This window comes from Psammomys obesus, unplaced genomic scaffold (assembly GCF_907164565.1).
Source record: "Psammomys obesus unplaced genomic scaffold, mPsaObe1.curated_primary_1811, whole genome shotgun sequence".
Classification (NCBI taxonomy): domain Eukaryota; kingdom Metazoa; phylum Chordata; class Mammalia; order Rodentia; family Muridae; genus Psammomys; species Psammomys obesus.
This window is the reverse complement of record NW_026592118.1, coordinates 15,982,416-15,997,546: the sequence shown is the minus strand read 5'-3', so window position 1 is coordinate 15,997,546 and position 15,131 is coordinate 15,982,416. Positions and strand designations below refer to the sequence as shown.

The 15,131-nt window shown below is 44.0% G+C and overlaps 1 protein-coding gene across 6 annotated transcripts in view; it reads left to right on the top strand.

Annotated features, from left to right (window-relative positions):
- Gsap (gamma-secretase activating protein) overlaps positions 1–15,131 on the top strand; it is a 138,397-nt gene that overhangs the window by 7,866 nt on the left and 115,400 nt on the right. For 5 of the 6 annotated variants that reach the window (XR_008720768.1, XR_008720767.1, XM_055612982.1 and 2 more), the window contains exons 3-6: positions 750–806; positions 8,210–8,279; positions 8,779–8,832; positions 14,314–14,402. Coding sequence is in view for 3 of the 6 variants with exons in the window: in XM_055612982.1 (XP_055468957.1) it covers positions 750–806; positions 8,210–8,279; positions 8,779–8,832; positions 14,314–14,402 (270 nt within the window). In the remaining 3 variants the exon portion in view is untranslated. Of the gene's footprint in view, positions 1–749; positions 807–8,209; positions 8,280–8,778; positions 8,833–13,437; positions 13,485–14,313; positions 14,403–15,131 lie in introns of those variants that run through there. The other variant, XM_055612983.1, reaches the window with a different exon arrangement.

The following is a 15,131-nucleotide window of genomic DNA, read 5'->3' as shown; positions in this document are numbered from 1 at the left end:
TTTCAAAAATTTCTCTATGTAGCCTTGACGGTCCTGGATTCATTTTGTAGAGCAGGCTGGCCTCAAACTCACAGAGATCTGCCTGCCTCTACCCCCTGAGTGCTGAAATTACATGTGTGTGCCACCGTGGCTGGCCGGATAATTTCATTTTCTAGAGGAATGAAAAAAAAAAAGAAAAGGCAATATATTTAAACCTAACTAGTATGTCAACTTTTTGTCCTTGAGAAAGTGCTTAGTATGGTTACTTCGTAAGTTCAGATGTAAATATAACCACAGTTAACACTGGGTATTTAACAGTGTCTTCAGATATTGGATGTCCTAAGGAAAAGTTAATTTTGCTGATGGCTCTGATAATAGGAACACATCAAGGAACAGTTTCAGCACTTAGTTCTATACCTTTGTGGCATTATACTTCATTTCCCTATTGATCAAAAAAAATTCTTAAGTTGTATTTAGGGATGATGCAGTTTCAAAATTCAATTTTACTTATAGAAAATGCCATATTTATCCTCTCGAGGACACAATGGGAGGCTCATGCCCACACCTTCTAGCCTGTCCTCAGATTCCCCCAGGCTGCTCAGTGATGACCTGTCTCCCTCGCCAGGCTTCAGTAACCAGCTGAAATAGTTCTGCTCCTTCTAGATGCATACAGCAGGCGTCCGCTGAGTGCCTGTTGCTCAAGTGGCTAGAGTTACTGCAGGATTAATTTCCTAAACAATGACACTAATAAACATCTGGTTAATTTTTAGGATAATAAGGGAAATGCTGTCTTTGGATTATATGACTGCCAAGCCAGGCAGAATGAGGTAATTATAGATTTCTCAGTTGACTGTTTTTTTTCTCCCCTGCCTCCTCTGTTTTCTAAATATAAGTCTCAATTTAGTTTTCTAAAATTTATATCTATATTTCTCCCCTTCCCTTTCTATTTCTTTAGTTTTTTTTATTCTTGTTGCCTTAAAAAAAAAAAAGTATGATTCCTGAATCAAAATGACCCATGCAGTCTTAGTTCGTTGAAATTTAACTAAAGTTGGCTCAGACTAATTTTACAATATTATGGGGAAAAAAATAAAAGTAGGAAGTCCACTGCCTCCCCCAAGAACTGTGTGTGCTCCTAGGTCATGTTAATAATGACCCTTGGTCCTGATTCTGGCTAACTTTCATGTGATTGTTCTTGTTCCTTTTCGATAACAATCCAGGTTTGGAGTTATGGCTGCTTTCCCTCGCCTTCTCCAAAACCACTCCCTTTATTTTCTGGTCAGGGTGGACAAGTTGCATCTAATTGGGATGTGAAATGGGGGGGCATTTTGTGGTTATGAACAAGCGAAGAACTGGATCTTAATGGCCCTGGAACTGAAATATTCTATGTCTACTCTCAGTTTTCCACAAGTCACCTTTCCTCCTGTGGCTTCCGATGTGGTTACTTCTCTTTCTCCGTCATCCACCCATTCTACCACAGCCATTCATTCATCCAGTCATCTATTTATCCTCGGATTCAACAAGCACACAAGTTACCATTCTCCCTGTGAGGACCCAGAGTCTCAGGGATGACCAAGGCCAATCCTGTTGAAATACAGTCTGGGGAAAGAGCAAATAAAGCTTTGGATACTTGCGCAGTCCTTTCCTTGCCTTCTGTATGCTCTGAATTTTGAAAGGATGGGTTCAGAAGCATCATTATGTGGAATTTCAGTCTGGCTGGGTTGGGGTGAGTGTGGGGGAGGGGCAGCAGCTGCCTTCTGTGTGTGAGTTCATCTTCCCTGGGGCTGAAAGCAAGGAGTGAGGGACATTTTGTATTCTGTTTGGTTTCCCCCCACCCCCCCCACTGCTTCTTCGGATTTTACTTTTTACTTATTTATTTTTTGGAGACAGGGTTTCTCTGTGTAGTCCTGGCTGTCCTGGACTCACATTGTAGACCATGCTGGCCTTGAACTCACAGCCATCCTCCTGCCTCTGCCTACCACATGCCGAGATTAAAGGCATATGCCACGACCACTCAGCTTTCTTTGGATTTTAAAATATGGAGATTACTCAGGAAATAAATTTGTAAAGGCCTAAATTAGTGGGGCTATAATCAGCTTTGATGTAATAAATCAGCATCGCTTTTTTTTTTTTTTTTGGTATTTTATTTTTTTCTTATCAGTTACATTTTATTAACTCTGTACCCCAGCCGTGTCTCGATCCCTCATTCCCTCCCAGTCCCTCCCTCCCTCCCTCCTCTCCACCGTGCCCCTTGCCAAGTCCACTGATAGGGGGGACCTCCTCCCCATTCATCTGATCCTGTTTTATCAGGTATCCTCAGGACTGGCTGCAAAGCTCTCCTCTGTGGCCTAACAGGACTGCTCCTCCCTTGGGGGGTAGGGAGGCCAAAGAACCAGCCATTGAGTTCCTGTTAGAAATAGTCCTTGTTCCCCTCACTATGGGAAACCAATTGGTTACTGAGCTACCACAGGCTACATCTGAGCAGAGGTTCTAGGTTACATTCATACATGGTCCTTGGTTGCCTGTCAGTCTCAGAAAAGACCCTGTGCCCAGATATCTTTGGTCCTTGTGGAGCTCCTATCCTTTCCTCATCAGTCTAACTCCCCTTCTTTCTTATGATTCCCTGCACCCTGCCAAAGGTTTGGTCATGAGTCTTTGCTTTGAAAACACCGCTAGTTAGAGTCTTTCCAATGCGCTCAGTAGACTCCTGTCAATGTTCAATGTGTATCCCATCTGTCTTTCAAAACGAGGATTGATAATCTTACCCCATGTCCGCTCTCTTGATTATCTTTTTTAGGTGTATAGATTTCATTATGTTTATTATATCTTATAGGTCTATATAAGTGAGTATATACCGTGTTTGTCTTTCTCCTTCTGGGATATTTCACTCAAGATGATCTTTTCTAGATTCCACCATTTGCCTGCAAATTTCATGATTTCCTCCTTTTTGATCAGCATCGCTTTCTTTAACCACAGTTGTCACCTTAACCTGCTTGCTGCTGCTGTGGTCCCGCTATAACCAAGTATCTTTGATTTGGTAATTTGTAAAGAACAAATATTTAGTTCTTACAATTCCAGATGTCGGAAAGTTCAAGGTCAAGGGGTCCTACATCTGGTAAGGGCTTTCTCTCTCCGTCTTCAAATGGCATACAGTAGAAGGGTGAAAACAGGAGACTGAGAGGGGCCTAGACTCACTTTTATGATAGTACTCTCCCAGTAACGAGCCCAGTGGATGGGAAGAGCAGTAGGGCACAATGAAGGCAGCTCTCCTGTGACCTAACCACCCTTCACCGAATCTTCCCTTCCCAGCACTGTTGTACTGGGGATTCTATCTCCAGCCTATGACCCTGGGAGACATAGTCAAACCACAGCAGTTGCTAAGTCCCCTTTCTCTTCTATCTTTTCCACATATTCAGAAAATCTTACAACCCACATATATTCTTCTCCCCGGCTCTTTGGCTTTGTTGAAATGGATCTGCATGTCAGTATCTGGTCTTCATGTTTTCTTTCAAGTTCTGTGTTTTTGCTTTGGAACTGTGCCATCAAGAGAAAGACAGTGCTTTATTTTAGTGACAGAGCTCCAGCATGGGATAAGGCTGCATGAATCATGACGATTCCCTGCCTTCCTAAGTGGTTCTGTTCTTAAATGGACGAAACTGCCAATTTCCATGTACCCTTAACCCAGTTCCCTCCAGTTGTCAAACCTTGTGTAACTACGGCGTGTCAGTATAAACAGGAAGGCGACAGTGGGAGAATGTGGCTATTACAGTTCTGTGCCAGTTCAGCGTACAGGCAAGATTCTATAGTCTCCACTGCAGTCAACACACACTGTTCTGCTCTCCTCCCACAGATCTGCTGGTGACCGTTTACCAGTTTTAGTGAAACTCAGGGCTTACTCTTGAAAGTCACTTACTTTCCTAAAATTTACAGTTGTCTCCAACATCTTCTCTCTCTTTTTAAAAAGACATTTATCTATCTGATCTATCTATCTATCTATCTATCTATCTATCTATCTATCTATCTATCTATCTAATGTATATGTATGTGTGCCTGTATGAACATTTGTGTATGCAGAGGCCCATGGAAGCCAGAAGAGGGTATTGGATCCCCTGGAACTGGAGTTGTGGGTCACCATGTAGGTGCTGGGAACCGAACCTGTGTCCTCTGCAAGAGCAATATGCACTCTTAACTGCTGTGCCACTTCCAGCCACCTCTCCCCCTTTAAAAAGGAGACTTTTATTTTCGTGTTTGTTTTAGTTTGTCTTGTGGACCTTGGGATTGAACCTCTAGCCGTAGGTGCATGGTAGGCAGGTGCTGAACCACTGAGCTTTTTGGCATTTTTCAAGGTCCACGTTTAAGGACATACCTTTGCCTTTGCTGGCAAATGTAATTTAGAAAACTCGAAATAAGGAAAATCCATTATGTTCTACCCATGGTTTTGCTCTTTTTATTGTGTCATCTTACTTCCTGATGTCCTGTCCAGATTCCTCCACCCCTTCCCCTTTTTAAAAATAATTTTCTTGGTCTTAAGACGTTATTTTAGTCACAGTATTTTACAGTTGGCATGCAGGTCACACATTTTCAATTTTCTTTACCTGTACTTTTTAAAGAATGATTTTGCTGAACCTAGAATTCAAGGCTAGAATTCAACTTTTGGTTTGTGAAAATATATGTCTTCCTTCCTTCCTCCCTTCTTCCTCCTCTCTCTTCTTCTCTCCCTCCTTTCTCTCCTTGCTCCCTCCCTTCATGGCTTCTCATGGGAAACCTGTCTTTTAAAATATTTTTTTTCTGTAGTTAAGATATCATTTCTCCCAGTTACTTTTGAAAAGTTATTTTTTTTCCCCTTTGTTCTTTATTGTCTGAAAATTTACTTGAGTATGTCTCTATGGATTTGTTTGGGTTTTCAGCTTCTTAAATCTTTTGCCCAATTTGAGACGATTCACTCATTATATTTTAAACACTTAAAAATATTCCATTCTTCTCTTTTTCTGGGCACTAATTACATCAGAGACATTAATCAGATGTTTGAGATAGTCCAGGGTCCCGAAGGTTCAGCTCCTTTTTCTCAATCCCAGCTTATTTACTTAGTGTTGTTAAGATTAGGTATTTTTTTTTTCCTTCCAAGTTCATGTATTTCTATTGTTGTTGTTTTTGTTTTTAACCATGTTGCTATCATTTGAGATTTAAATAGCTGATTATTATAAATCTTAGGTGCAAAATTTCTATGCATTTTCCTTATACCCTTCCATGTTAAGATTTCCATTTATTTTTCATTCAATCACATTTTAAAGTTATTGAAGGTTTTTTTTTTTTTTTTTTTTTTTTTTTTTTTACCATAGCTGCTTTAAAATCTTTGCTACAGCGTCTAGTATTTACCACCCTAGTGCTTAATATCTGTTTTTTTCTCACTCAGGCTGAAGTTTTCCTGGTTCCTGGCATGACTCAAAGTTTGAGTATCTTCCAAGAGACTCTAGATCATATTTAGTTTTCTGTTGAAAACTGATCCTGAACTTGTTGAGGAATAAATGGCGCCACCTCACTCCTGCTGCGGGAAGGGGGGGAGAGCGCGAGGTTTCCTTGATGACCTTCCTGTTAGCCCTAGGTGGAGATGGCGCAGCTTCCCGCTAGGCTTCCACCCACCTCAGGGGAACGAATCAGGGTGTTGGGAAAGGTCATAGCTGGCTTCCAATTCAACCCCTTCTATCAGTGTTCCACCAAGGAAGAGACGGGTCTCCTCGGTGCTGGGCATGCGTCAATGTCCATGGTTCCTCCACGGCTTTCTGCGTGCTGGGAGAAGGGAGATTTCTGCCAGGTGGCATGAAAGCATTGTATTCTACTTTTCTCATTCCGTTCTGGCCGGGGTGGACAGAGTGCCTGGAGCATCTGGATGGGGTGGGAACCCTACTCACCCCACTCAGAAGTGGGGCGGAGTTTCCCCAGCTTTTTTGGCTAGAATAGGCTAGACATCACCTAGCAGTCAGCTAACTTGCTGGGTTTCTTGTGTGTGTGTGTGTGTGTGTGTGTTTGTTTGTTTGTTTTTTGTTTTTGGCTCTGAGGATGGTGTGTGTGTGTTTCTGTTTATTTCTGTTATGGTCTCTTTTTTAGTTTCAAGTCTAGAATATGTTTTGCAAAAAAAAGTCATCACTGCTTCACGTTTCAGAACTTGGAGCCCCGGATCGGCTGCATCCCTCATTCCCTGGAGTGCTGCAGGTCAACCCCACGGCTTTGTGCCTCGGGTAGAACCATACAGCCAACCTCTGAAGGTTACACATCTATAAACTGTTAGCTGGGTCATTTCAATACCTGATACTGGGAGCTAATTTAAATTAATTCCCACCAGTAGGTTATTTGGGAATAAACACAACTGCTGAGGCATTGAGAAAGTCTGCACATTGGGCTATATTAAAAGGCTAACCTGGCTTAAAGTGGTTTCTAGACAAGCATGGAGACCTGAGTTCACATCCCCAGCGCCCATGTGAAAACAGCATGGTGGTGTGTATCTGCTCCCGCCCCCCAGCACTGACAGTGGGACAGGTGGGCTCCAGGATCCCTGGGCTTGATGGCCTAGCCAAAATGGTGGAGTATGATAGAGCACACACTTGACCCTGACCCCTGGCCTTTACACAGGCATAGGCACGTGTGCCTGCATTATATATGTAGATAAAACACACACACACACACACACACACACACACACACACAAACACCAGTAAACGTATACTGTCACGTTTTGCTACATGAAGAAAAGCATTTGATAGGATGATACACTCCAATCTATATCGATCTGTGCACATTATATACACTGTATATAAATGTTTATACACAGCAACTTTAGAAAATCTGGAAGGCTACTGTGTGAGTTACAAAATTGCTCCTTGAAAAGAAGTTGAGATTGCATAGAGTTTGGAAGGTTTGATGTTATATTTGATAGCATTTGCATCTTTTAGGCATCAAGATTATTCACACATTATTTCATAGCTCAAACTATAAAATATTAAAAATGTAGTATATCAAGTCTGATTCTTCTTATAAATAAGAGTCAGTTAGAGCCAAGAGTTAAAGAAAAACAAAACGTCGACAGGAATTTTGTACCTTCTTTTAAAAAGACTTTATTATTAACTGTGTGTGTGCGTGTGTGTGTGTGTGTGTGTGTGTGTGTGTGCATGTGCGCGCGCGCGCGCCCAAGCAGGTGTTGTCTCCTCCTCGGCTGGACTTATATTCAGTTATGAGCTGCCTGATGTGGGTGCCAGGAACTGAACGTGGGTCCTCTGCAAGAGTTGCTCATACAGCTGAGCCATCTCTCTAGCCCAAATTTAGTGCCTCCACAGTAACTCACAGTTCCCCTTTCGTAGCTGTTTCCTGTGCTGATGGAGCCATAGTGTCCTCAGTCCTTAGCCTCCATGTTGCATCTTCCATCTACACGACCGCTTTCATTTCCTTTAGCGTTGTTGAAATGGAATCTTCTCACCCCCCACCCCACTGTTGTTTAAGACAGGATCCCACTGTCTAGCCCAGGAGAGCCTCCAACTTGTGATCCTTCTGTCTCAGTCTCTGGGGGGTTTGGGTTACTGGTGTGCGTACCATGACTGGCTTCTCTTGATATTTTGAACATTTCAAACATTCATAAGAAAGAAGAGATTAGGTAAAGGCAGAGGATTTCTTAGACACTTATCCAAATGTGAGATGCACTTGTGACCCAGCCAATGGTGTCAGAGTCAAGTGTGTAATCTGATGAAGCCTTTCTCATCTCAGTACTTATAACGCTAACACTGTACTCAGTGCTTTGTGGGTATCGTCTCTCTCGATCCTCATAATGACCCCGTGTGATACTTTCATTTACTCTGGCCATACCACTGGAGGATTCTCCATCCTCATAATAACACAAGATACACCTACAGTCCTGGGTTAATTCTGACGGAATAAGGAAGTTGAATAATTCGTCAAAAGTCACACAACTGGAAAATAACAATCAGGGTCTGGCCATGGGTCTAGCTTTACTTTCAAAGTTCTCGTTCTTAACCACGCTGTTGTCTCATAGCTAAGTTTTAGTGTCAAAAGTGGCATAAAATATCAAATGTTTTCCTTGAAAAATAATCTTGAATAGCTCAGCATAGGCTGAGGGTTCTTTCAGAAATGTTTTGCTAAACGATATTTGGTATAAAGTTTAGTGGGAATTTATCTTCATACAATTGTTATTTACTGTGACTTCCTCCCTTTTTGGTTGTTTTACTAGCATCTGTACACCTTTGAGAAGGACATGCAAGCCATCAGCTGCTCTGTCAACAGTGCGAGAACTGTCCTTGGTGAGTTGAGCTCTCATGGCCGTACGTTAAGGATGACATCTTTTAAGATTAAGCATTTTGAATTTTGCAATATTTGATTATAGCAACAATATTCTGGAAAATTCATGCTCTAAGTAAATTGAATTTGAGTTTGAGAATATGGCCGGGCATGGTGGCACACGCCTGTAATCCCTGCACTCAGGAGGGAGGCAGAGGCAGGTGGATCTCTGTGAGTTCGAGGCCAGCCTGGTCTACAAAGTGAGTCCAGGAGAATCAAGGCTATACAGAGAAACCATGTCTCAAAATAAATAAATAAATAAATAAATAAAAATAAAAAAAGAAAGAAAAGAAAAGAAAGAAACTGAGAATGTGTAGAATACACCTATTGGAAAGAATGTTTTGCATTCACTTACAGTGTTACTCTGACCGATCCTTAGAACTCTGTTATTCCGGGTATAACATGATAAACCTGAGCAAACTGCCACGTGGATCAGTTGCTAATTGATTTCTTTCCCTTTAGCTGCAAGTTTCATTCAGTACACTAAGGAAGGAGTAAGGAATGAGCTTCACCCAGGTAATGGGATCATCTTCCTTTGTTGGTATTGATAGATAAACATCTGTTGGAGTAAGCCGAATCTCAAGCTTCTATAGAAATGTCTTTGTCTTAGAATAAAAGGGCAGCGGCTAGTTAAGCACAAGCGACATTTTAATTTCTGTCTCTCAAGTGGGCAAGAAGGTGTGAAAAATAATATAATAGCAATTGTAGAAGTGATTAGTGCCTGAAGACTGAGTGTTGAGAATACACTCGACTTCCATGGCCAAAAGCTAATGCAAAAGTAGGGAAATTTACGGTACTACTTAAATACATCAGAGACTAATCTGTAAAACAGCCAGGTACGACTGTATACACCTGTAATCGCCATGCTGTAGAGGTGGAGATAGGCCATACTTGGGGCTCATAGGCCAAGTAGCTCAGCCTACTTGGCCATATCAGGACCAATGAGAAACCCAGTCTCAAAGAAACAAGAGGTTTCTCGTTTCTCATGGGTGGTGCCTGAGAAATGACATGTACATTTGACCTCTAGCCTTCACATGTACATGCTAACCTGTGTGCTTGTGTAGATACACACCCACATAAAAAAAAAAAAAAGGAAAATGAGACGCTTTTATTGTTTCCATTGTGAAGTAGTTCTGTTATATTTTGTTTATTTATTTTGCCTTTACGCCTGTATGTGTGTGAGCACACAAGTTCTATGACACGTGTGTGGAGGTCAGAGGATAACTTGCGATGGTTGGTTCTTTCCTTACACCGGTCCCAGGGATTGATTTTATGGTGTCGGGCTTGGCATAGGTGCCCTTGCCTGCTGCGTCATCTCACCAGCCTTGTTTTTCCCAGAGAAATATTTCTCTTGCTTAATGAAAAGGTGTCAGCAGCTATAAGGAGGGATGGGGTACAGGGTCTTGACCCCTGGGAAATGTCAAAGGAGGAACCACTGCTTGGCTTTATATTTTTGCTGCTTGTAAAGGGCAGCTGAGTCCCCTGGGGCCAGTTTTGCAATTTTTTGAGAACTCTGGGCTTTTATGTAAAAATCTACCTTATAGAAGTTGGCTCAGTTAGCTTTTAAGACTCTGCTCCAGCAATGTTAACCACCCGTGGGCTGGAGCTAGCGTGGGGACTACCATCTTTCAGACGCTGGCCCGGAGGATCTGATTTCAGCCTTGGTGCCTTTGCCTCTGCTCTATTTATTTGGCACTGTGATTCCTTCTTTTGTTAGCACAGTTCCTACTTGGATGTATGCTGGGGTTGCATGTGATGGAAAAACCCTTTGCACATACTTTCCACATGAGGGTCACGGGGCTGTCCTGGGCCTCTGAGGACACACATCTCCCCACATCCTCCAGAGGCCGGAGGACGGGAGCCACGCCAGGGAAGAGCTTCTGTGAGATAGTGGTGGGCTGGAGGTTTTCTCTGAAATCTCATAGCTTTCACCTTGCAGTGACATGCTGAGGCCCACCATCACCCCTTCCCTCTCCATGCTGGCCTCCTCTTCCCCTTAGCACTGTCGCTCTTAGAACTGGATGCAATGCTCACCTCAAGGGGCAGAATCGGACTGGATTATGTACGACTTGATCTAGAACATGAGTATGCTGACCCCTAGACATCTTATTTTGAACAAAGAGAGACGTAGGGCTGGTCTGATGCACTCCTTTGTCCGGGGAAGGCAAGGTGACTGCTGTGGCTGCCGAGCTGGTGAGGCGAATCCACACCCCTCAGATTTGCGCGGTGTGTAGTCCGGTTCTTACTGTTCCTTGTTACCTTGAGCCGGAGAGATATTCTTTTATGCTGGTAAACTCAGAGCAACTGTAATTTTTACTTGATATTTATCATTTATGCCTGCCTGTCATGCTTAGCCATAGTCAATTCTGGTTGTATTATGAAGTATAGCTCCAGATCAGTAAGTAAAATTAAATCCCATTCAGATATGCTTGCTCTGTCTTGGATTTGGGTACCTGTGGTGACACAAGTGGTGACACCTGTGCTACTTGTATCTTTAAAAACATTAGCCTCAATATTACTAGTTCTCATACTACTCAGCAAGTTTCACCTACCTAACTCACCTTTATCTCTACCACTAAGGTGACAACAAGTTTTGTCCAGGTGTAACTCCAGAATGTTCCCCCTCAGCTTCTCTGCCAATGTCTCACTTTTGGCTCAGGCTCATTGGGAGTGTCTGTTTCTACATATACACTCTGGGAGTACGGATGGAAATGAGATACACTAGGGCAGCCCATCGTCAGTGGGGGGTCAGGAAGCTGAGGGAGAATTGTCCCCCACTTTCAGTCTGGACGGGGATGATCCTGAGGTGCCCTCAAGCGGGTTAAGGTTCCAGGTGGCCACCAATGTGTTAACGTTCCCTGTCTAGTGCGCTTCTGGCCTTTGGCAGACTATCCCCACACCCTCAGGTAAACTTCTCATGGCTAGATGGACCTGTCCCCTCAGGTTGCTTCTGGCCTTAGTCTGAGTTTCATTGGAAGCAGCATCTGAGGCAGAGAGAGAAATCGGGTGTTGAAACCCTACTGAGGCATGGTTTAAACTGGTACCTGGAAGAAAGGAAGGGAAGTCCTATTTCTGACGGAGCAACTGCCAGCTCCAAGGCTCCGAGGCTAGACTAGGTTTTGTAGATTCACAGTTTTAAGAGAGGGATGAGGACAGTGAGTTGAGGTGGAGCGGAGGAACTGGGAGTTAAAGGAAAATGAAGGTGAGGTATGGTGTGATCGTCTTGACAGCAAGAGACCACTGTAATGACCCGACCTTCACCTGGGGGAGTTAGTGTTGCATCTACACATACTTAGAAAGCAGATTTGTCAAGAGTAGCTTCTGGGTTTGATAGGCATGTGAGAAAAAAAGACCAAGTCAAGAATGACTCAGTCTGTGTGTGCACATTTATGTGTGGTATGTGTGTGTGGGGGGAGGGGAAGTGGAGGAGAAAGAGAGAGAGAGGAACCATGAATACTCATGAAACAATGACTTTTCATTCTGTGGCTTAATACTTGTGATTCCACATAATAGCTCACCTGCTGTCTTGCCTTTTCAAGAGATTTGTGTGTTCAGGAGTAGGTGTACGTGTGTGTGCGGAGTGTGAATGTGTGTGTGTGTGTGGAGGACAGAGTTTAACATTCAGAGCCTGAAGCTCTGTTGTCCTCTGTTTTGTTCTATGCCAGACAGGGTTCATCTCCAGTCTGGAGCTGTGTGAGGGCACTGCCGTGCCTGGCTGTTATGGGATGCCAACAATCTGAACTCAGTTCTTCATGCTTGCATAGCAAGCCTTTTCCCCACTGAACCATCTCCCTAAATCCCTCAAGGCCTTTTTCTTAGTTTCTACTAATAATTTTTTAATCAATCTGCCATTGACAGAAATGAATACCCAACAGGTCTCTAACAAGCAATTTGAAAAAGCATTAATAGGTAACAAAACAACAAGCCTGCTGAGATCTGGGCAAGGTAATGCATGAAACTGCCTCAAAGGAATTAAAAAAAAAAAAAGGTCCCAAAACAAACAAACAAAAATTAAAGATACTAAATAAAATTATGTTAAAAGGAAAAAAAAAAACCTCACAGAAGGCACCCTGCCCCCCACCCCCCCCCCCCCCCCAAAAAAAAAATCTCACAGCACTGGACGGGTAACCCAGCACTCTAGAAGCTGAGGCAGAAAACTCCCTCCAAATTCCAGGGCAGAATCAAAACACATCCTTCCAAATAAAACCAACCCAACCCCCTGTAACCCCAGCACTTCCGAGGGACAAGCAGAGAGGGAATAACATTTTTGAGGCCATCTTCAGCTGTGCAGAGTTGAAGATCAGCCTGAGCTCCTTCAGACTTCTCAGAATAGAGAAAAGGCCAAGCACAACCACCCCCTTGCAGGGTCTACAGGGTGCGGTGCCTATAGACTCTGCCTCACCCTCTCCGGTTTGTAACCGGAAGCCCAGGGTACACAGAGTCTCAGCCAGGCTTCCAGAGTGCGGGGGAGGCTGGTGGTGAGGGGCCCACAGGAAGGGCCACGGCCGCAGGACTTGCACCTTGCCTGGCCCTGCAGGGTTGCAGTAAAAGCAGCTGTGCTCTCTGACCTGCAAGGACCAGGCTGCTGGGGAGTGCCTGGCTCTCCAGCCATGCCTCTGGGTGGAGGTGGAGGGTGAGGAGTGTGGTCACGTGACATCTGGGCCCCGGAGTAGCCCTTCAGGCCTGAGCGTCCGGCCCTTGGTTACAGGTGCGAGCTAGCTGCTCAGCTTGCCCCTCCTCCAAGCTGAGGCCAGTTGGAGGCCAGGACCTTGCAAGCCTCCCGGAGGCTTTTTAGCTCCAGGACAGCTTGCAGCTGGCCTCGTAGTCACCAAACACCGGAGTGCAGGGAATCCGACGATCTCCCATCTTTTCTACCGCTCAGGAGTTTACCCTCAGGTGATCCTTAAAGACATTTTTTTTTAAATTTTTTTTTATAGAAATAATTAGCTCATACGTGATACCTTTTTCCTGAACCAGTGTGTCAGGTTATTTTTTTTTTTTAAGGACTGAAAACTGGTATTGATTCCAGACTGCTGTGTGAGCCTCAAGTTGTACATGAATATTCAAAATATTAGTAACGGAAAGAGAACCACGCAATTTTAAAGTCTTAGGCTCTGGAGCGTACTCCTGGCAGAGAGGAGCCTTTGACCTACATTTGGACATCTGTGGTAAATCCCTTCCAGCCCCTGGCCATGGACTTACCCCTAATTATTTTTATGACATTTGCTCCGCTCCGACACGGAGGACCTAAGCCAGCTGTTGGCGGCGCTGCTGAGAGGCAGCATAAAACATGTGCATTAGAATGTCTTTATTTCCACACACGGACTGCCACAGTGCCGCGGAACTGGAGAGATAATGGGTAGCGCCGTGTTGATAGAGTCTGTAAAGCTGTGCTGAGAATGGTTTCACTGCGGGCACATTGACTTCTGCTTCATTGTGGTTTGTCTATTTTGACTTTTTTTTTTTCCTTTCCTTTTTTGGTAATGAAACTAAGCCCTCCCGCGCGCTCGCCAATTGCCCTACCACCGAGTTCCATACCCATAGCCCCGATTTTGAGTCTGAGAAACGTCAAAGTAAACCTTACAAAAATTAAGAAATAAGCTGATGCAATAGGAAACTCGCACTTTCAAAGTCCAGCTGCGCCTATTTGCAAACGATGCTATCCAGGGGGAAGGGCGCCCATTGGAGGTCAGCTTGTCCGCGCTCTCTTGGGGTGCGCAGCATTTGCATCTCCTTTCAGAAACCATTTGTATTTTGGATACACCGTTTCCTTTCCCGCTGCGGCTTCCCTGGGCCACCACTAGACCCCAAAGAAAGGAAATGGGGGATAGAATTGCACTGTAATACCACCTCGAGAGACATGGCGATGATGGTAGAATTGCTGTCAGCTCACAGTTGGTGGAAGCTGATACGCCCTTCTTCATGGTTGCTTGAGAAAAGAGAAGGGAATGTGTGCTGTCTCAGTCTCTGTGACTGACACCCTCCTTTTCTCTGTAGGATCAAAGTGCTTGACTTTGCTGGTTGAAATCCACCCTGTCAACAATGTGAAGGTTCTGAAAGCGGTGGATAGCTGCATTTGGGTACAGGTAAATAAGCTTGTCACCTATCACTTGTCTCAGTAATCGGGAGGCACGACACCCGGGGAGAAAGGTGTTTGTTTACAAAGCCCAGTCACCCACATCATCATGTTTAATCTAAGCAATATTCCAGCTGTGAAGGCTAGAACACCAGTGCTGCCCTTGTAAACATCGAGAGAAGACCTGGCTGCCCTGACTCTGCTATACCCCATAGGAGGGCAATGTTTTCCCGTGATAAAATATCAAATATTTAAATAACTTGGTGGTAAGCTTTAAAAGTGTTTACATTACCCATTCACTTGGCTGGCTGACAGGCCAGTTATTAATGACAGCAAATTCCTGACTCTTGCAACACTGTGGATTGCTACAGAAGTACTCTGTGGGTAATGTGGGTGGACCAGTCATTTTTAATTTGAAGATTCTACGCTTGTGCATTCTTGTGCTTATAGAAGACTTATTTGCAATTCAAAAATTACACTTGTGGTGCTTTGCCAGGCATTAGCTGACCAACGTCATTTGCTTGCGTGCCCCCAACTGAGACTGAACAAGGTGATGCTCTGCCTATTTCCATGCTTACACTGTAGACAAGTGATGGTCACTGCCTAGTACCATGGGTTTTTTATTTTCTCAGCTTTTCATTGTGATGCCTCTCCTCTCCTCTCCTCTCCTCTCCTCTGCTCTTTTCTCTTCCCTTCTCTTCTCTTCTCTTCTCTTCTCTTCTCTTCTCTTCTCTTCTCT